This window comes from Symsagittifera roscoffensis, chromosome 6 (genome assembly GCF_963678635.1).
Source record: "Symsagittifera roscoffensis chromosome 6, txSymRosc1.1, whole genome shotgun sequence".
Lineage (NCBI taxonomy): Eukaryota > Metazoa > Xenacoelomorpha > Acoela > Convolutidae > Symsagittifera > Symsagittifera roscoffensis.
This window is the reverse complement of record NC_087067.1, coordinates 38,150,705-38,171,897: the sequence shown is the minus strand read 5'-3', so window position 1 is coordinate 38,171,897 and position 21,193 is coordinate 38,150,705. Positions and strand designations below refer to the sequence as shown.

General features: G+C 32.5%; 1 protein-coding gene across 3 annotated transcripts in view; it reads right to left on the bottom strand.

Annotated features, from left to right (window-relative positions):
* LOC134847543 (unconventional myosin-Ia-like) overlaps positions 1-21,193 on the bottom strand; it is a 75,778-nt gene that overhangs the window by 9,972 nt on the left and 44,613 nt on the right. For all 3 annotated transcript variants that reach the window (XM_063864602.1, XM_063864603.1, XM_063864604.1), the window contains 3 exons: positions 16,217-16,350; positions 15,798-15,869; positions 15,205-15,355 (listed from right to left, as the gene is read on the bottom strand). In XM_063864602.1, the coding sequence (XP_063720672.1) occupies positions 15,205-15,355; positions 15,798-15,869; positions 16,217-16,350 (357 nt within the window). The remainder of the gene's footprint in view (positions 1-15,204; positions 15,356-15,797; positions 15,870-16,216; positions 16,351-21,193) is intronic.

The window sequence follows — 21,193 nt, the reverse complement described above, 5'->3', positions numbered from 1 at the left end:
AAAAGCGGTGGTATGGGGTTGTTCGATAATTTGTTCATATGTATTTTCATCTTGTGAATGATGTGTCATTATATGTTGTATGGGACTTTGCGATATGTTTGGTCTAAAATTTGGATTATGTGTTATTGCTAAATTTCAAAAATTTCGTGGGACTAGGGATAATGGATGCTTATGTGGTAAGGGTGGCAACTGTGGTGCTGTAGGCGTTATTTCTATATTATTATGTTCTTCGTCGTACGTGTTGTCTTGTCGCTATTTTTGTGTTATATTCTTTTATTTGTGCGTCTAAAAGAATTTTGTTTATTGATGATGAAAAAATTCCAAAAAATCCTGCAAATAGTATGCGTGCTACACTTGCTTGTCTATTTACTTGTGTGTGTATAGCGCATGTATTATAGATTCCTTTTAAAAGTGAAAAGAGAAATCCTATAAAGTTAAACATTGCGTATAAAATAGTTAATTTTTCTAAGATGTAATAGGGCCATCCTAGAAAATCAAGAATTTCATTTTTTAATGTGACAAAGCTAAAGATATTTATGGGTGAGATATCTTGTGGTCGGTATTTTTCACCGTTTAGATATATATATAGTCTTTTATGTCTTTAAAATATCCGCTATCATCTTGTGTATAGATATCTGCAAATCCTGCGGTTTCGGCAAGTTTGCGTAAGTTTTGATCAATTGATTGTCTTTGTATAGTGTCCATTTGTGTTAATAATTCTTGGAATTGTTGTGTTCTAATGTGATGTTGGATATCGGATTTTGAATATATTCCAATTGATTGTAAATCGATATTTGGGTTTCGAGCAATAGCTCTAATGCTTTCAGGTGAAAATTGTTTGAGTGATTGCATTAATGTGGGGTATGGGGTAAGAAGGTAATATTTATCTTCATCAGGGTTCAGTTGTACTACATTGTGGCTATTTTCTGATCCACATGGGACTGCGGTATCCCAGAAATAGGTTCGTCTTGAAAGTGTGTCAACGAAATGTACTTTATTCTTATAAAAGATAGGGATTCTTTTATAGCATCGTTTATCTTCAAAAACATATAGTGGTGATACTTTTTTGGTACAGGTATAAAACCATAAAATGTTTCCTTCGTAGTCTAAAAAATTTGATCTATTTCCTGATAGTAAATATCCTGCGTAGGGTATTTTTAATACTGCTAGTGCAAGTGATTGTAGGATTTGTGTTCGTTCTAATTCGCATAGTTGGTGAAGTGTTTCTAATTCAGAGAGTGACATTTCCTGGAAAATTCGGTTAATTGTGTAGTCTAATTTCATATCTAAGTGAATATCATAGTGGATATTACCAAAATAAGAATTATTCATTAGTGATAGTTCTTGTAAACGTGTGCTTCTAGTGTCATGGGGCTTTAGATGTCCACCTGGTTGACCATAAATTTTTTGAAAATTGACTGGTATATATGATGTTCCTTCGTTTAGAGGATGACTTGTGGCACAAGGGTCAATTTTTATTTTTCCAGTGGTCATGTCGAAACCTTTTTCGTATTCAACTAATATTTCAGAATATTGTGTTTTGTTTTCAGAATATTCTGAAAACGTGTCAATTTATTTTCTATATTGTGGATGTTTTTAAAATCAGTACTTTGTTTTCGTGATGGATTTACTTGTTCATATGGAATTGATTGTATAAAATATTTCTCGTGAAATTTTATCATTCGAGCGTGTATTTTTGCTACTTGAATTGTTGTACATGTATCTTCGGGAAACCAAACAATAGTTGCTTGTGTTCGTGTTGTAGGGTCACAATAGCCTTGATCGTTTTTACAAGGTAATCTAATTCCTTGATAGATCATTGTGTTGTCAGATAAATCTCGTGTGAGTTGTATTTTTTCGAGTTGTATTTTCCAATCTAAAAACATTATTTCTTGATATCCTTTATTTTTTGTGTCTGCTTTGCAGTTTGATGGGTTATTTATACCAATGTGTGGTATCCAGTGTTTATCGTGTATGTCATAAGTTAATCTTCCGTGTGCGCCTTTGTATGGGTATTTTTCATCTAGTTTTATATGTCCTTGATATCTTTCAAGTTCTGCTTGATGTACAGAATCTGAAAAAAGTTGGAAATATACTAATTTTCTGTCGGTCTTTTTATTTCTTGTGATATTTATTCTGAGTAACTCGTTTTTACAATCTTCGGGATTGAGATGTAAAAGTCGTTCGATATTACTCTGGTAGAATGATTCGTGGTCAAGTCGGTTTTTATTTCCATTTGAGACTTGTGAACAATGTACTTTCTTTTCGGAAAATGTTGCTGTGAATTTGTATCCTATAACTGTTGTTGCTCGGGCTTTTGAATAGAGTGTCGCTATTACATTTGTAGTTTCTATAGCTTGTGGTTCTGTTTCGCATTGTGATACTTGATTTATTGCATATTTGTGTAGTGTTTTTTGTTCATTTTCTTCACAATCGTAATGTGTGACTAATAAGTCTCGGGGTCCTGTGCGGGGAGAAGGATTTATATTCTGATCGGAAATTACTAGAAAAAAGAGTTGGAGAAAAATTAATATTTTTAGAATATACATGTGTATGATAATCCTGAATATGGGTTATAAAATGTGATGTAACCAATTGTCTTTTTGGTATATCTGTCGTATTTATATATTACTTCAGTTGTTATAAATGGTGGTGGTAGTGATTGAGCTGTTATATTTGGTGGGTTTAATGGGTAAGGATGTTGAGCAATGTTGTTTAGTTTAACTGTGATTTCAAATTTTAATTGTAGACTATTTTGTTGGAGTATTTGGATGTTATGATCACGAATGTCTTCGTGGATATCTTGTCTATATTGTAATCTATTAAGTGCCCAGTTGTGGAGTCGGTTACTTTCTGGGTGCTGTCCAAATAATGGTGGGGGTGCTGTGAATGTATTCCAGTCTAATCTTAGAGGGATATTTGTTGATGATTGTTCTCGATATCTAGCGTCGAGATTATTTGGGAAATTTAAAGGGAAAGGTGTCGGTGAAATTTGGCTTATTGATGGTGTTGATGGTAGTGACAATGTTTCTGGTAGTGATGATGATGTTGTCTTATCGGTAGAAATATCTAATGGATCATTTATTAAATTGGGTTCACCTTGTGTGAATGATTGTGTTGTCCAATATGGTAGTCGTGATGTTTGGTTTGGAGGGTTAAAGGGATTTTCACGGATTTGTTCAGATGTTGGTGTTGAACCTAAGTAATCTGAGGGTAGACTTGAGGTGCTACGTTGTGAAAGAAGCGTAGGGGTTTCTGGTAATATACCAATTGGGTTTTCCGGAGTACTTTGTGATGGGGATTGGGGTATATCAAAATGAACTCGGGGGGTTTGAAAATTTCTGTTTCGTCGTGGATGTATAATTTGTCTATTTATTTCAACTGTATTTTGATTTTGACTAAGATTTCGTATTCTACTTAATTCTTGTGGAAGTGTTGGGTACAAGTTATATGTTGGTTCACTTAGAGGTGCTTGTCGTTGAACTGGTTCTAGTGGTTCAGATAAGCGAGCGTGTCGTTCTTCAAAGGTATATGGGTTATCTTGGAAAGAAATTCGTGTAGATGTTTGGGGGTTTTGGGTAGTTGTAGGTGGTGTCGGGTTTTCTTGGGATGATGTCGGTGAAGACTGACTGTGTGATTGTTGGTTAGCAATTTTTGAGGGTTTTTTATTGATTTCTTTTAGTGAAAAAATTTATGTTTATTGTAGTATTCTTCTAGAAAAAGGATGAAAAGGATTGTTGCTTTGTTATGACTGCCTTCTTTATACATTTGCATATTGATTGTCAAGATGAGGGATGATAAAAATGTTATAAAAATTACAAATAGTAAAAAAATATCTGTTCTACTAAAAATGGTTCGTATCATTTAGATAAGTTTTGTGTCTCGTACCTGTGAATATGGTCAATGGCTTTTGAGAGTTGGAGGTATAGTTCAAATATGGAATAGGAAATTTAAAAAATATTGCAAAAAATGATTAAGATTATTACAAAAGCTTCAAAGGTATCAAAAAGAAATCTGAATAAAAGTTTAAATATTGTTAAAAAGTTTACGAAAATGTTGAGTATTAAGTTGACTGATCGAGAGAAGAGCATTGAAAAAATGGCTTCTTGATCGAACATTTTTTGTTGTTTGGGGCAATTTTCAAGTGTGGTCGAATTATTTATTGGTTTTTTGACAAGTGGGTTGAGTTGTGTGAAAAATTGTTGGGGACGAATTTTATGGTGTTCGGGAGGTCTTCTTTTACTTTATTTTTATTTGTCAAGTGATCTGGGGTATTTTTGAAATTTTTATACTTTAGGCTAGTTTATTATGGTCGTTCTTTTACTTTAGGCTAATTTTTTAACATTTTTGTTTGGGGGGTATTTGAGGTCTGAGTTGGGGAAATATTGTTGATCTTTGGGTTATTAGATAAGGGAGGGTTATGATATTATGGTGATATTTATTTTAGTTGTCAAGTCGTGATGACTCTCTAGGTTCTGATTTCTCTAATTGTTCTTGTGGTATAATTTTTTCTGTCATTTTTCTATTTTTTCTTTCTTTTTGATGTATATTTTGATCTAGCTTTTTTGTATTGTTTTTCGTTGTAGTTGATTTTTTATTTTAGTTTTCGAGGTGAATGTCATGTTGTTCTTTTGTTTCATTTTCTGTATGTGGGTTATTTTGAATAACTTTTAAACCTGTGAAAGAATATAATTGAGTTAGTTCGCGTAGTGCGTATTCTTTTGGGTAATAAGGTAATAGATTGTTTCGATGCTGAACTATTTCTTTTTGGTCTGAGTCGGTGATTTTATATGTTACGTCAGTGGGTTTGGCAATTATTTGGTATGTTCCTTTACGAAGGGGTTGTAATTTTTTAGAAATTCCTTTTTGAGTGTTAAAATTAGGTATTAAAACAAATGTTCCAATTTTTAAATCAGAGGCTGGTGTAAAGCGTGAATTTATTTGTTCATTAATGTTTTGCCTTTGTAACAACTTTTTTGTTACTTTTTGGTAAATTTCATTGTGTTTTTTATCTCTATTTAAAATCCATTCGGTGTGTGTACCGGAGGCTAATTTAAGAATTTGTGGGTGATGAAAATGATCTTCATCATGTGTGTGTAAAGGTAGGTTATAACAAATTGAGTCTTTATTCGGTTGACAATGACTTTGTGCATTTTTATGAGAGTTTGCTGTAAACATAATTGGTTTGCGTGGCTTTTGATTAAAAACCATTTCATATGGTGACATTCCTAGAGTTGTCGTGATTTGTGAATTATATGCTAAGGGAAATAGTTTTACATCTGCTGACCATTCGGTGTATCTTGTGTCATTTCCATTTATGATACATCTAAGATATTCTTGTAGTGAACGGTTCATACCTTCGACTAAGCCGTTTGTCCAAGGTGCATGAGATGTACGTGGTTTGTGTTTGATGTTATATAAATGACATAGTGTGATGATTTCATTATTTATGAATTCTGTACCGTTGTCTGTGACTAAAATTTCGGGTAGTCCGAACTTGGCTATCCAGTGTTCATAAAGTGTTGTGTAAGCGTAATAAGCGTTACAATGTGGTACTGGGTTAAGTGCTACATAATGTGTAAATGCGTCAACAATTACCATAATGCAGGAGTTTCCTTCAGATGATGGTGAAATTGGTCCTTTTGTATCGAATGAGATACGATGGTTAAAGTATAAACTTTGTCCTTTAAAATCTTGTTTTTGTGCTATTTGTTTTTGATTTGGATAAGTTTTATTTAGCTGACATACTATACAATCATTGCATAGTACTTTTATCCAAATTGGTGCATTTGGGAAATAGAAATTTTGTATAAAATTTGAATATGTTTTCTCTGATCCAGAGTGTCCTTTAATGTTTTGTGTATGTGAAATGTTAAAAGCTATGAGAATCATACTTAAGGGGAGACAGGGAACTGTAGATTCATTTAATTGGTAGTCTAGAAGGTCTGTGTTTTCATTAATTGTTGTATTATTAAATTTTCGAAAATATCGGAGGAGTGTTTTATTTCCTAAAATTGTGGTTTCTGCCTTTACGGGTTTAGTTTCATATTTGTGCCATGATTTAAGTTGTCTAATTACTGGGTCAAGATTTTGATATTGCTTCAAGGTATTAATTGTAATTTTATCTGTTGGGGGGAGAAAAATGTTTTCAATTTCTAATTGAGATAAAGGAATTGTGTCAAGTGGGTCATGGAGGTCAAAAACTTGATTTATTGTGTATTTTGAATCGTTTGTTTGTGGTCCTGATAAATTTATTTTATCAGTTAAATTTTCTTTTTCAATTAACGGAAAAAGGTCTTTTTTATGCGAGTGTTGTTTTACTCTTTTTTGCTGGGTGTTATTTTTTATCCATTGTGAGTATGGAATTGGTTTGAAAGTTGATGTTCCAAGTAGATCAACTTCGTAGTGGTTATTTTGGCAATCTAAGTAAAGTGGGAAGTGTTGTAGGTTATTTATCTGTGATTGTTCAACGTCGGTTTTTACTGCATATTTGCATTCTAGTCGGGGTGATGTTTCGTTTTCTGCAAGGTAAAATTTTATATTTTTGGGTATTTCAACTGTGGTTTTACGTGTAAGTAATTCAGGTGGTGTATTTCGACTTAATGTATCTGGTAATGCAAGATTTTTTCCTGCTGTCCAAACTATATGTAAGTTTGGAAATTTCATTAGAATTAATTGAAATCTATAAACTCGGTGATTTGGGTTTGACTTTTGTGTAAAGAGAAAAATGTTTGGTTTGTGATCTGTGAATAGAACTGTTGGATGTTTTGATCCAAGTATCAGAAATTCATATTCTGTAAGTGTATAAATTATAGCTGTACATTCTCTCATTAAAGTTGAGAGTCGTAGCTCTGCTTGAGTAAATAATCGGGAATTTGCTGATATAAGGTTCATTTTATTTGTACCATTGTGTGATTGTAATAATGCTGCGCCGATGCCAAAATTTGAAGCATCGCACATTGCATAGAATGGTTGATTTGGATCTGGAATTGTATTTGAAATTTGTTCAGTTAGAAGTTTTTTAACTTCTTCAAATCGTGTTTGATGTTCTGTATTCCATTCAAAATTATTTTGTTGTCTGAGGATATTATAGAATGGTCTTAAATATAATTGCATTTTATAAACGTATTTGCTTAAAAAATTTAACATTCCAAGGAATTCTTGGATTTTCTTTTTGTTTGTTGGTGGTTGAAGTTTTTGAATAGCATCAATGCGTGATTTTAATGGAGTTATTGTCTTTCTTTCTATATTATGTCCTAAAAATTTAACTCGTGTTAAAAAGAAGTGTGACTTGTCGGGGGCGGCCTTCAGATTTTCGTTCTGAAGTATTTTGTGATAGTGTTCTGAAACTGTTAACATTTCTTCTTTTTTCTGTGATTGCATAAAAACATCGTCTAAATAGGTGATTGCGTTTTTCTCAAGTATTAGTGGTCTAAAAATTTTACTCATAAAAGCTGAAAATGCTGCTGGTCCTATGGATATTCCATAGAATAGGCGGTTGAATTCATATTGTTGATTTCCAATAACAAATTGTGTTAAGCGTCGCGATTGTTCATCTAGTGGCATTTGATTGTATGCACTATTCATATCTGCGGTTGTAAAGTATTTTCCGTTTATTTTTGTTAAAATAACTTGTATTGGTTCAATAGGCCAATTGCATTTTGATTCGTCTATTAGTGAATTAAGATATCTAGCGTCTAGAACTATTTTTAATGATTCTCCTTTTGCTAGGATGATAACAGGGTTGATAAATGTGTTACCCTTTGGTTGTTCTTCTTTGTTTACCGGTGAGATAATTTTGTATTGCTCTAAAATATCGAGTAATCTGTTCACTTTATCGTGTAAATGAATTGGTACTTTACTTGCTCTTTGTTTTTTGAAAACTGCGTCAGGTTTTAATGGGAGATGTAAAGATGAACTAATTTTGCCAACATCAAATTTGGATGTTGCATAGACTGATGAATATTTTATTAGCTGTTTGGCTAACTTATCAAATTCGTCTTGTGTTATTTGTGAATGTTGAAAGTTAAACATTGTTAAAAATTTCTGTTGATCCTCTGTATAGTTATTTATGTTGAATGTAGGTTTGAAATATGGGGTTTTTGTGAAATAATCTGTATTTCTTTTTTCATTACTTATTATATTATTTATGGATAGTTCTTCGTTAAGAATTGTGGATTGACAAATATCTAATAATTGGAGTATATTATTTACGCGGTATGCTTTTTCATGTATTGGTGATATTGTAGCGTTGGTTTCGCAATATCCTAAAAGTCCTAAGGGTAATGTTACTTGATACGGTGTATTGTTGTATACATGTAACGAAATGATATCTGAATTCGATAATTTTCAAATATTTTATGGATGAAATTGTGATTTTGAAAAACTTATGGATAGGTTTGAATTCAATGTCTGACATATAGAGTTGTTGTTTATTTTGATTTTTATCATATTGGTGAACTTGTTTTATTGAAAAATTATATATGTTTCCTGATAGTGGTTTCAGGTGTTTTCATTGTTGGTTATAAATTGGATAAAATTTTGAAAAGAATGGTGGTTGTTTATTTAATCTTTGAAAAAATGTTAAGGCTGTATTTTTTGTTTTTGTGTACTTATCTTTGATTAGTATTTTACTATTCAAGATGTTGATTGTTGGTATATATTTAGAGATAAATGGTATTCCAATGATATTGTGTTTAATATCAGTGATATGAAATATTTGTTTAAATGGTTTGTTTAAAATTTTATTTTGCTCCATTGTTCTTGTGGGGAGAAAAAATAATTGAACTTTTCCATAGTTTACTAATGTTGATCCTTGTGCTGTTGCTAGTTTACTGGAGGTTGCAAGAGGCGTTAATTTTGGGTGTAATGTTTTGATTTCATTCCATGTGGGAATGTTAATTATGTTTGATTCTGCTCCTGAATCAATTAAAAAATCAATTTCAAGATCTGGTGGTTGAAATTCTTTGTTTCTTGGACTTTCTAAAAGAAATGGTATTGTCCAAATTTTTTCTTTGGGTTGTTCTTTTTGTACGTTTTGGTAGATGTGATTTGTATTCAAGCATTTTGTTTTGTCATTTTCATTGGTTTTATTTACAGTGTCGATTTCGTTAGCTTCTTGTGCCGTTTGTGTAGTATGGATGGGTTCAATATAATAATTGTGAAGGAGTTCTAATTGATTTTCATATATATGTGATGAAAAAGGTTGTTCATATATAATAGGTTCGTAGTCGTTTTCGACTGCTATCATATTTATGGAGAGAGTGTTTTCTGTATCACTTTCTGTGTCTGATGATCCACAGTTTATTTGATTTAGTTGTAGTTCGTTATTTCCTGTGTCATCAATACCTGGGGGGTCTGATGTTGTTTCTTCATTTGATTGTACTTGATTAATATGTCTTTGATGTTTGGGTGTACTACTTCTGTGGCGATGTTTAGAATTATTATAATGGTTATTATTTCTATGTGGTGATTGAGAATAATTTCTATATCGATTATTATAACTTGAATGTCGATTTTGTGAATCATTTCGTGATCTGTTTTGATAATTATCGTTTGATCTGTGATAGTTTGATCTGTTACATGAGTTATTTCTTGATCGATTGTTCGGGTAATTCTGATTTCGGTTGTTCGAATAACTTCTATTTCTATTATATTATATGATGAGTTTCGTGATTGATTGTTTGGATAGTATTTATTTCTTGTGTTTGATTGAGAATTAGATCTAGAAACAAATTGTGTCGTATTTGAATTTGATCTGGAGTAGTTATTTCGACTATTTGGTCGATTGTAATGATTTTGTGAAGAATTTTGTGTATTTCTTCGTTCTGGTGATCTTCCTCTATAACTTGAGTTATATGGTGATTGATTTCTCGTGTAATTGGTATTGTTCGGAAGTGGTTTTCCTGAACTGTTGTTGCTGTATACATTTTTGTTTGGTAGATTTTGATCTTTCTTCATGTATTGATAGAATGATTTATTTGGTTCTTTATATTTTTGAGGTTTGTTTTGGTTATCCTGTTGTTTTTGTCTACATTCAGAAATACTATGTCCGTATCGTCGGCAATAATTACACCATTTTTGAAAGATGGTTTGCCTTTAAAGTTTGGATGTTTTTCATAAATATTTAGTAATTCAGTGATTTTTGCAACGAGGTCTGTATCTGATTCCTGTATGTTATTGATATTTGTGGTATTTGTTTCAATTCGATTAACATATTGTAACTTCAGATTTTCTGTTTCTTCAAACTTCATTGTGATTTCCGCTTGCTCTAGTTTGTCTACTAGTTTTCGAAAATCTAAATCGGGTTCTCGAATTGAGGAAGGATGAGATGCTCTCTTTTTTATTGCTATTTTCCTTAATTGAGGTGTTAAGGTCATCATTAAAATTTCTGTCATCTTTGTGTTTTTGTAGTCATGTGTATTTAATGAATATGCTTTTCGAACTAGTGTTTCGATACGTACTGCTAATTGTTTGATGGTTTCATTTGGTAATCTACGAATTTCATTACATAAAACTCTTTGGTCTTGTTTATTTCTTTCGGAGTCAAACATTTTTGAAAATTCTTGTGTAAATCTTTTCCAATTTGATTTTATTTCTATTGGCAATACTGAAAACCATTTTTGGGCTGCGCCATCTAAGGTTGTTTCTATCAACGCTGTGCGTCGATGTATCCAATTTTGATGTAGTGGTGTATTAATTGGTTCAGGTCCTATATTTAAAATTAAATTTGCTGTTACTGCATTTAAATAATCTTCTACAGAATATTCAGGGTCTGTTCCTGTGAATACCATTAATGGTTTGTTTGATGTTATTGATGATCCACCCATAAGGTATGGATTCATTGTCATTTGTAGTGATTCTGCGGCATTTGGCATTTGTGAAAAATTTGAAAGTTGATTTTTTGTTATTTCGTGTTGTTGAAGGTAATATGGGAGTGGTATTTCATTTTGCATTTGAGTTGGTTGATACGAGTGTGTAAACATTGGGTTTTGTGGCTGAATTGGTTGAAAAGATTGTGTATTAGTTGGGTTTTGCATTTGTATTGGTTGTTGATTTTGTGTATCTGTTGGATGTGGAGAAAAAATTCTATGATATGTATGTGGTTTTTGCACTCCTTGTCCGCGATATTCTTGAGTATATGGTGCAAATATATCTGGTTGTAAATAATCATCATCGGAGGATAAATAATCCGTATGATGAGGTGCTTGCTTTTTATTTTTATTTTGTTGAAAGAATGGGTAATTTTCACCACGATCCTGTGGATGTGAGTTAGTTTGAAAATTTACTGAGTTGGTTGTTGCCATTGGGTTATCCCAATATTGAGATCTTATCTGATTATTATTATTTTTTCGTGGGGGATAGTTTGTTTTTGATGAATGTGCGTAATTATAATTGTGTTCTGCAAAAGTGTTTCTTGTGAACGTTCTTCGTGTTTTTGACGGTACTGTCATAGGTCTATATGTTTGATAATCCATTTGTGAATATTTTGGAGCAACCGAAGGTTTAACGGTTGATTGTAAAGTTACTTGTGCTAGTGAAGTGTTTGTATTTTTTGGTGTTGTTAAATTTGGACGTATCGGTGAAATACTTTGTTGTGTAGTTGTTGTTGTTTGGACGATTTCTTCATTTATGAAGTGTGATGGTGTTTGAATATCTTGTTGTGTAAGATTCCTAGTTCCATTTAGGTTTGCGTTGTGTATGACGGTTGAACGGTGTTGCATCAATGGTTAAAGGTACTACTCTTACATAATCTCTTGTATAAGATATTGTACTTATTGCTTGACTTGAGATTGATTGTGGGATATTTATGAATGCATGATGAGACCATTCGGGGTCCCAAACGTAGTCTGATTGTTCTGTGACGGCGGTATCATCGTTTGAATTTTGAGGTCTGAAATTTTTTCTTGCTTGTGAAATTAAATCTATATTATGTGTGAAATAATCTATTGTAAACCATGCCAAAATTTTTTGTAAGTCATGTTTTGTATGTTGTGAAACTTCGTCTTTAGTAAAATTTTCTTTAATTATATGTAGGAAAGTTGTAAATAGTGTGATTTCATGTCGTACCTTTATATGTTTGGATGTCTCCGTCGGTGAGACATTTGGGATTGGGATTTCATTTTCTAATATTGAAATATAACTATATATTATTGCAAAAACTTCATTAGTAAATATGGAGTTTGCTCTTTGTGAGTTATGATATTGTATGCTTTTTATATATTCTAAGAATACTTTTGAAAATTCTAAGTCAAGATCGTCTGTTTGAATTACATATTTGTGGTGATTCGGGTTTGGTGTACTGAATTCTATGGTGTAGATTCCGTATTGTTGTGTTAAATTACATATATCTTTCAGGTAATGATCAATAATTTGTCTTTTGATTTTTACATCTGGGAACTCTGCTTTACATGGGCTAATTCCGGGTTCAAACAAATTTAGGAGTAAGTTCTTGCAAAGATCGTGTTGTCCTCTATTATCGGGTGCATCTACGAGGAAGGGGTAGATATCGTCGTCATCTGGACTATCTTCACTTGGAGTGTGTGTTTCGCTCATTTTTTCGTTTAATGACTGTTAATAAGTAACTATCGATGTGTCTAATTGGTTGATTCCAATTATACAAGTGTACTGGTTTGTGTTTATATTGTTTTTTATTCTTCTTTTTCCTCTTTTTGATGAATTTGAAGTTGTTTCTGAGTCGGAAAAATATAATTGATCGTGAATGGGACAATTTTTATCAATTGATTCTTTTAATTTATAAAGTTCATCTAAATTGCTGGCTTCTGATTCTGAAAATGCGTTTCTATTTTTTGAAAATCTTTTTCGTGTGATTTGTCTTTGTTTGTTTATTATTTTTCTTTTTATTGTTAGTCGTTTTGTTCTAATATATCCAACTGTTTGTGTATGAGGTGTGATTACAAGATCGTATTTTTTGTTATCTATTTCACAGTTGTGTAAAACAATTGTTTGTTTATTTCCTAGATTTTTAAATGACATAAGGTTTAGGATGAGGGATGCAAAAAGTTGTTAGATGATTTCTACTTTCTTAAACTGTTAGTCCTTACGATTTTTTTTGGTTAGCTTAACCTGGGTCTATTTGTTCAGGGTTGGAGAGAAAGATATATCGATTCCAAAGAATGATTTTTTACTTTCTCGTGGCTAATATAAGCTAAGGTGTTAACTTACTTAATCTTACTTAGGGGTAGTGATTGTGTTCAAGGGTTGGAGAATAGTAAATCGATCCACAAGGTTCAGGTATAATTAGAACGCAAGTAGTTCGTTAGATACTATTTTAAACTTACTAAGTCTAAGATTTATCCTGGGTCTGGTAAGAGGAGGGTTCAAGTGAAGGATGAATAACCGAAGTTCTTCACTGTTTATCCTAATTTGAATGATTAGTTTTGTTCAAAAATTTCTATTAGTCTTAGGTTTTTTGAAAGGGTTGGATAGTGAATCGACGTTTGAGGTCGTTAGACACTTGCTAAGTGGGTGGGGGAGAACAAAATTGTTCTTTTTGATCCAAGGATAGGCCTTGATGATCAAGTTTTAAATTTAGTGAAATAGAAAATTAATTAAGATCCAAGGATAAGCCTTGATGATCTGATTTTAAAATTAAGTGAATTTAAGTTTAAAATGGTTTAAATTTGTTTAAGAAAAAGATTTAGTGTTTTAATGATATTAGTGAGCTTATGATTGCTGTTATGTTTAGGTGATGAAGCTGGGATAACTGATGATTTTATGATTAGTAACAATTTATTGTCATGCTACTAATTTTTGTTTTGATTTTCAATAAATATTTTCCAAACATGTTTTATATAATACTGCAGAATTTAGGAAAACGATCTGAGATCTTTTTATCAATCGTTATTGTATATTAATAATTTTGTTTAGCGCCTGAAATGATCATGAAGATTGACTTCAAGATTTAATGTTTGCAAATGAAAATCTAAATTCATTGCTAATAAAATTCTAAATATAAAAGTTTGTGTTGGCTTTTGCCGTACTATCATATAACTATATGGTAAGTTTCTACTTTGTCGTATGTCATCTCTGGTTCGAGGTCTTCTTACGATTCCGGCTAGTTCTGTTATCGTTCGGAATATTGGCTCTGATCTATTGAGTCGTAGAGACATTTCGATTAAATTATCGTCGTATAACATTTTGAAAATGTTTTGTCTAAATTCTAATCTATTTTTGGTTAATTCTAAGCTATTAAGGTCTTGTTCGAGACTTATGGTCGCACCAGATGAGTTAGGACCGATGTGGTTAACTCATAGAGTAATTTCGGATAGGGTACACCGTCTGCTCGTCACACTATCTTATTTTCGGCCGGATAGATTCGTGCAACTTCTTAGTCTAATACCGATCCTAATCTTACTCTTATACTATCTAGTCTCAGGTTGTTTAACTAGTCTCTGCTAGGCTCAATAGATCTAGGGTATACTGGTTTATTGCGGCTGCTGAAGTTCTCTTGGAGAGGCAACTAATTTCTAAGTTAAATTCAAATCTCTCTGGTGCTGAAATTACAAGTAATTTCAGCACTTACAAATAAGTGGGTTGTTAGTTAGATGGATCATGATTGGTTAATATTAAATACTTTACAGTGGTAAAATATCTAATTTATCCAATCATAAAATATAGTTTAGATCAGGTTCCACTAATAACATAGCCAATAGATTGGAAAAGAGTAATGAACGCAAGTTAACATGAAAAAAAAAAACATTCGGAAATCAAAGAAATGGATGCCCTTTGAGTTTGAGCTCTTTGAATTTCTAGAACGATTTATGACTGGCGATTTTCTGATAACCTTGACCCAATTTGAGAAAACTGGATCAATAGGTAAAGCTTTTATTCCGCTGGAAATCTAAAAATTAAATTCCAGTTTTGAAACTAGAAACCGTTCACGTTTTTTCGCGCCATTTCCACGTTCGTTTTTGGAGAGTGCTAATTACGTCTCTTTCAGTAGATGAATTTCAATTGAACTCATAAAATGCATATATACCTAAGTGCATTCATAAATGCATCAATGTGTATGAATGCACATCTGTAGTTATTAAAGCATTTTTTCAGATTTTTTTCTGAAAAAAAAAACCAAATAGCAAGACCTATATTAGAGTATTCACTACGTTCTTCACTCTTAATAGACAATGCTCAAATTGAACCTCATTCAATTGTTGACCCAAACACGTACAACTGTGCACTCACTGTCTGTGGGTCATTGAGGAATATCTTGGTGGTGCCCAGAGCAATCTCCCTCTCGCCCGTCTGCAGATGCACCGCTTTCAGAATCCTCACTGCACCGTCCTTAGGCGCTCCCTTCCATTTGGGCCAAGTGTGACTCGACAGCATTCTGTATCTGTTACAAGCAATCCATGTTCATTAATTCAAACAAACACTTTTCAAATTATGCAAACGGACCAAGGCTGCTGGTCTTTTCTGTTGCAGGGCCCAAAAACGCTCGCTTTATTTTGAAAATTATCATAATATTCAATTTGATTTTTGACAAAATTTCCAGCAAAAGAAAAATTTTATCTATCATTGCAAACAGAAGCTCAATAAATATAACCAATTGACAGTTGGAAAATTGTAATGAACGCAAGGAAACAGAAAAAATACAGGCTTGTTCTTGGAAAAAACTTCAACTTTCGAATTTTAAGAAAAAATATATGCCCTTACAGCTCTTTAAATTTCATAAACATTTTATGCTTGGTGCTTTTTTGATAGAATTAATCCAACCACCAGAAGAATCAAAGCGTGACTATAGCATAGCACAGCATCGAAAAACTGGATTTGTTTACCTCTGCACAAATGCCTCGTACTTCTGTCTGTAGGCGAAGCCAGCGCGCCGCACTTGCACATTCTCGACCAATCTACAGCATGAAAATATTTTGTCATTTCGAAGTCAAATTTGCATAGAACACCAAAAAAATATACAAATAACAAAAAACTGACTAATTTCTAAACAAACCTATTTATTTAATTAAGGTAATCTGATAAAATCCCTGGTAATTTGGTAGCCATCAATAGTTTTCAACCCTACCACACATTTTTTTCTGAACTTTAGTCATGTTTTTTTCTCTTTAAAGCCCAAATCAATTTTTACTAAAAATAAGATTCGATTAACAAAAACACTGACGAAGAATTAAGCTAATGAACAGCAACGTATTTCAACTGTCCAATTTACACAAATCACGTTTACAACTCATCCACATCTTACCCCAAATATCGCACTTGAGCAGTCACAGTTTCGTCCACAAAATTTCTCGGAGACTTAGTTGCATTTGGATTAATACATCTGACGTAGTGCGGATTCTTGAGCTTCAGACTTGACAATAACTCATGCATCGAGGCCTTAAATTCAAGAAAATATTCAACGAGCCACCTATTAATCCCTTAATTAACCCCAAATTTTTACATTAAAAACGTTCGATACAGATTCCAGTAATAGCATTATCTTGATGAACCAAATCAAAAAGCAACATACCAAACGTCAAGTCAAGTTGTACTATAGAACTAAGAAAAATTCTATATAAAAAACGTTTTGCTGCACGCAGTCCGTCCAATCATAGGAAGCAAAAAAAAAGATCATACTGATTGCAATGTTGCAATTTCCTTTCTGATTTGACACCAGTAAAAACAGTTCGGAGAGAAAATATTTCGAAGGATCTATAAATGGTATGAAAAAAAATTTTCACCAAGTGCTTTACTCAACGCAAACTACATTGCTGAATAGTTCCAGTCCCGCTCGTCTTCTACACAAAAAATAACATTTCAGACATGCTAACAAAATCTGTAAATGGACCAGAGAAGTCAACATTTTGTTGATCTGAGCAGTCCATCCAGAGAAAGCAAAGTGTATTAACGGTTACGTTATTCAACAATTTGTCTGATTTGACACCTCAAGATCCAAGATTTTAGGTAGTGAAAAAAGGAATGCTATGGCAGAAAAAATCAGATGAAAATCAAACAGTGGACTTTGTAAATAATGAGGTGAGCTCACCTTTTTCGCAAAGAGCGCAAAACTCAACGAAAACAACATTGATTGACAACTTTAGTCATAATTAAAAGAAACAAGAAGTAAAAAGACCAGCAACAAGTCCGACAATTTGAGAACAGAAAACAACTATAAAACTTACCGCCAAAAATACAAAAGCCAAAATATCTAAACTGTGAGCAGTCCAAACAGAAACAGAAAAGCCAAAAACTTCAAATCGCACTTTAAGAGGAATCAAGAAGCAACATATGAGACAGTGAAAAAGAAATATTACAGTAGTTCAATTGAGAAAATCAACATTTCAACTTTTCTCTGCTGTGAGCAGTCCACATAGAGAAAGCTAACGTTTGTTATCTAATTAATCTTCAAAAAGAAAGAAGCAACAAGTCATACACTTTGAGAGCAGAATATAACTATAGAACTTACATCTGATAAAAGCAAAAACAGCATCTTCGCTGTAGAGCAAAGCAACCAGAGATACTAAACGTTTTATCGGTTGAATCGTTCTATAATTTCTGTCTGCTTTGACACCTCAAGATACATCAGGAAGCAACATTTCAGACAGTGAAAATGAAATATTACAGTAGTTCAATTGAGAAAATCAACATTTCAACTTTTCTCTGCTGTGAGCAGCCCACATAAAGAAAACTAAAACTTGTTATCTGTTATATTGATCAGTTGTTAGTATAAAAGAGTTAACATGAGAGATATGACAGCAAAACTTTTACAAAAATCGAGTAACCGATATTTTAATTCGTGGATGTAATCTAATTTTTCAAAATGAACTTGAAACTCAATGCAAACTATATTGATGAATGGTGTAGGTCCTATATACCTTCAAAATTAATCAAGAAGTAAGATTTCGGACACCTCATTTTTACGAACTTCAAACTTCAGTGTCTGCTTTGACATTTCTGTTTGTTTTGACACTTCACGAAAAAACGAAAGGCAACATATCAGACAGTGAAACAGAATCTTACAGCGAACAGAAAAACCAAAAGGAGGAAGTTAATAAGTAGTGAGGTTTGACCAATTTTTTTCACAAAGAGCTTTAAGCTCAAAGCAAATTTTAATGATGAATAGCTTCTGTCAAATTAATCTTCAAAAAAACAGAAGCAACAAGTCATACACTTTGAGAGCAGAAAATAACTATAGAACTTACATCTGATAAACAAAAACAACATCTTTGCTGTAGAGCAAAGCAACCAGAAAAACTAAACGTTTTATCGGCTGAATCAATCTATAATTTCTGTCTTCTTTGACACTTTGACAAGATACATCAGGAAGCAACATTTCAGACAATGAAAATGCAATATTACAGTAGTTCAATTGAGAAAATCAACATTTCAACTTTTCTCTGCTGTGAGCAGCCCACATAGAGAAAGCTAACGTTTGTTATCTGTTATATTGATCAGTTGTTAGTATAAAAGAGTTAACATGAGAGATATGAAAGCAATACTTTTACAAAAATCGAGAAACCGATATTTTAATTCGTGGATGTAATCCTTTTTCACAATGAACTTGAAACTCAATGCAAACTATATTGATGAATGGTGTAGGTCCTATATACCTTCAAAATTAATCAAGAAGTAAGATTTCGGACACCTCATTTTTATCAACTTCAAGCTTCACTGTCTGCTTTGACATTTCTGTTTGTTTTGACACTTCACGAAAAAACAAAATACAAACTATCAGACAGTGAAACAGAATCTTACAGCGAACAGAAAAACCAAAAGGAGGGAGTTAATAAGTAGTGAGGTGTGACCAATTTTTTTTCACAAGAAGCCTTAAGCTCAAAGCAAAATTTATTGATGAATAGCTTCTGTCCAATTAATCTTCAAAAAAAAGAACAACAAGTCATACACTTTGAGAGCAGAATAAAACTATAGAACTTACATCTGATAAAAGCAAAAACAACATCTTCGCTGTAGAGCAAAGCAACCAGAGAAACTAAACGTTTTATCGGTTGAATCGTTCTATAATTTCTGTCTGCCTTGACAACTCAAGATACATCAGGAAGCAACATTTCAGACAGTGAAAATGAAATATTACGGAAGTTAAATTGAGAAAATCAAAATTTCAACGTTTCTCTGCTGTGAGCAGTCCACATAGAGAAAGCTAACGTTTGTTATCTGCTAAATTGATCAGTTGTTAGTATAAAAGAGTTAACATGAGAGATTTGAAAGCAAAACTTTTTCAAAAACCGAGTAATAGATATTATAATTTGTGGATGTAACCTACTTTTTCACAAGGAGCTTGAAACTCAATGGAAACTACATTGATGAATGGTGTAGGTCCTATATGTCTTCAAAATTGATCAAGAAGCAACATTTCCAACACCTCATTTTTTTCGACTTCAAACTTCAGTGTCTGCTTTGACATTTCTGTCTGCTTTGACACTTCACGAAAAAACAAAAGGCAAAATATCAGACAGTGAAACAGAATCTTACAGCGAACAGAAAAACCAAAAGGAGGAAGTTAATAAGTAGTGAGGTTTGACCAATTTTTTTCACAAAGAGCTTTAAGCTCAAAGCAAATTTTATTGATGAATAGCTTCTGTCCAATTAATCTTCAAAAAAACAGAAGCAACAAGTCATACACTTTGAGAGCAGAAAATAACTATAGAACTTACATCTGATAAACAAAAACAACATCTTTGCTGTAGAGCAAAGCAACCAGAAAAACTAAACGTTTTATCGGTTGAATCAATCTATAATTTCTGTCTTCTTTGACACTTTGACAAGATACATCAGGAAGCAACATTTCAGACAATGAAAATGCAATATTACAGTAGTTCAATTGAGAAAATCAACATTTCAACTTTTCTCTGCTGTGAGCAGCCCACATAGAGAAAGCTAACGTTTGTTATCTGTTATATTGATCAGTTGTTAGTATAAAAGAGTTAACATGAGAGATATGAAAGCAATACTTTTACAAAAATCGAGAAACCGATATTTTAATTCGTGGATGTAATCCTTTTTCACAATGAACTTGAAACTCAATGCAAACTATATTGATGAATGGTGTAGGTCCTATATACCTTCAAAATTAATCAAGAAGTAAGATTTCGGACACCTCATTTTTATCAACTTCAAGCTTCACTGTCTGCTTTGACATTTCTGTTTGTTTTGACACTTCACGAAAAAACAAAATACAAACTATCAGACAGTGAAACAGAATCTTACAGCGAACAGAAAAACCAAAAGGAGGGAGTTAATAAGTAGTGAGGTGTGACCAATTTTTTTTCACAAGAAGCCTTAAGCTCAAAGCAAAATTTATTGATGAATAGCTTCTGTCCAATTAATCTTCAAAAAAAAGAACAACAAGTCATACACTTTGAGAGCAGAATAAAACTATAGAACTTACATCTGATAAAAGCAAAAACAACATCTTCGCTGTAGAGCAAAGCAACCAGAGAAACTAAACGTTTTATCGGTTGAATCGTTCTATAATTTCTGTCTGCCTTGACAACTCAAGATACATCAGGAAGCAACATTTCAGACAGTGAAAATGAAATATTACGGAAGTTTAATTGAGAAAATCAAAATTTCAACGTTTCTCTGCTGTGAGCAGTCCACATAGAGAAAGCTAACGTTTGTTATCTGCTAAATTGATCAGTTGTTAGTATAAAAGAGTTAACATGAGAGATTTGAAAGCAAAACTTTTTCAAAAACCGAGTAATAGATATTATAATTTGTGGATGTAACCTACTTTTTCACAAGGAGCTTGAAACTCAATGGAAACTACATTGATGAATGGTGTAGGTCCTATATGTCTTCAAAATTGATCAAGAAGCAACATTTCCAACACCTCATTTTTTTCGACTTCAAACTTCAGTGTCTGCTTTGACATTTCTGTCTGCTTTGACACTTCACGAAAAAACAAAAGGCAAAATATCAGACAGTGAAACAGAATCTTACAGCGAACAGAAAAACCAAAAGGAGGAAGTTAATAAGTAGTGAGGTTTGACCAATTTTTTTCACAAAGAGCTTTAAGCTCAAAGCAAATTTTATTGATGAATAGCTTCTGTCCAATTAATCTTCAAAAAAACAGAAGCAACAAGTCATACACTTTGAGAGCAGAAAATAACTATAGAACTTACATCTGATAAACAAAAACAACATCTTTGCTGTAGAGCAAAGCAACCAGAAAAACTAAACGTTTTATCGGTTGAATCAATCTATAATTTCTGTCTTCTTT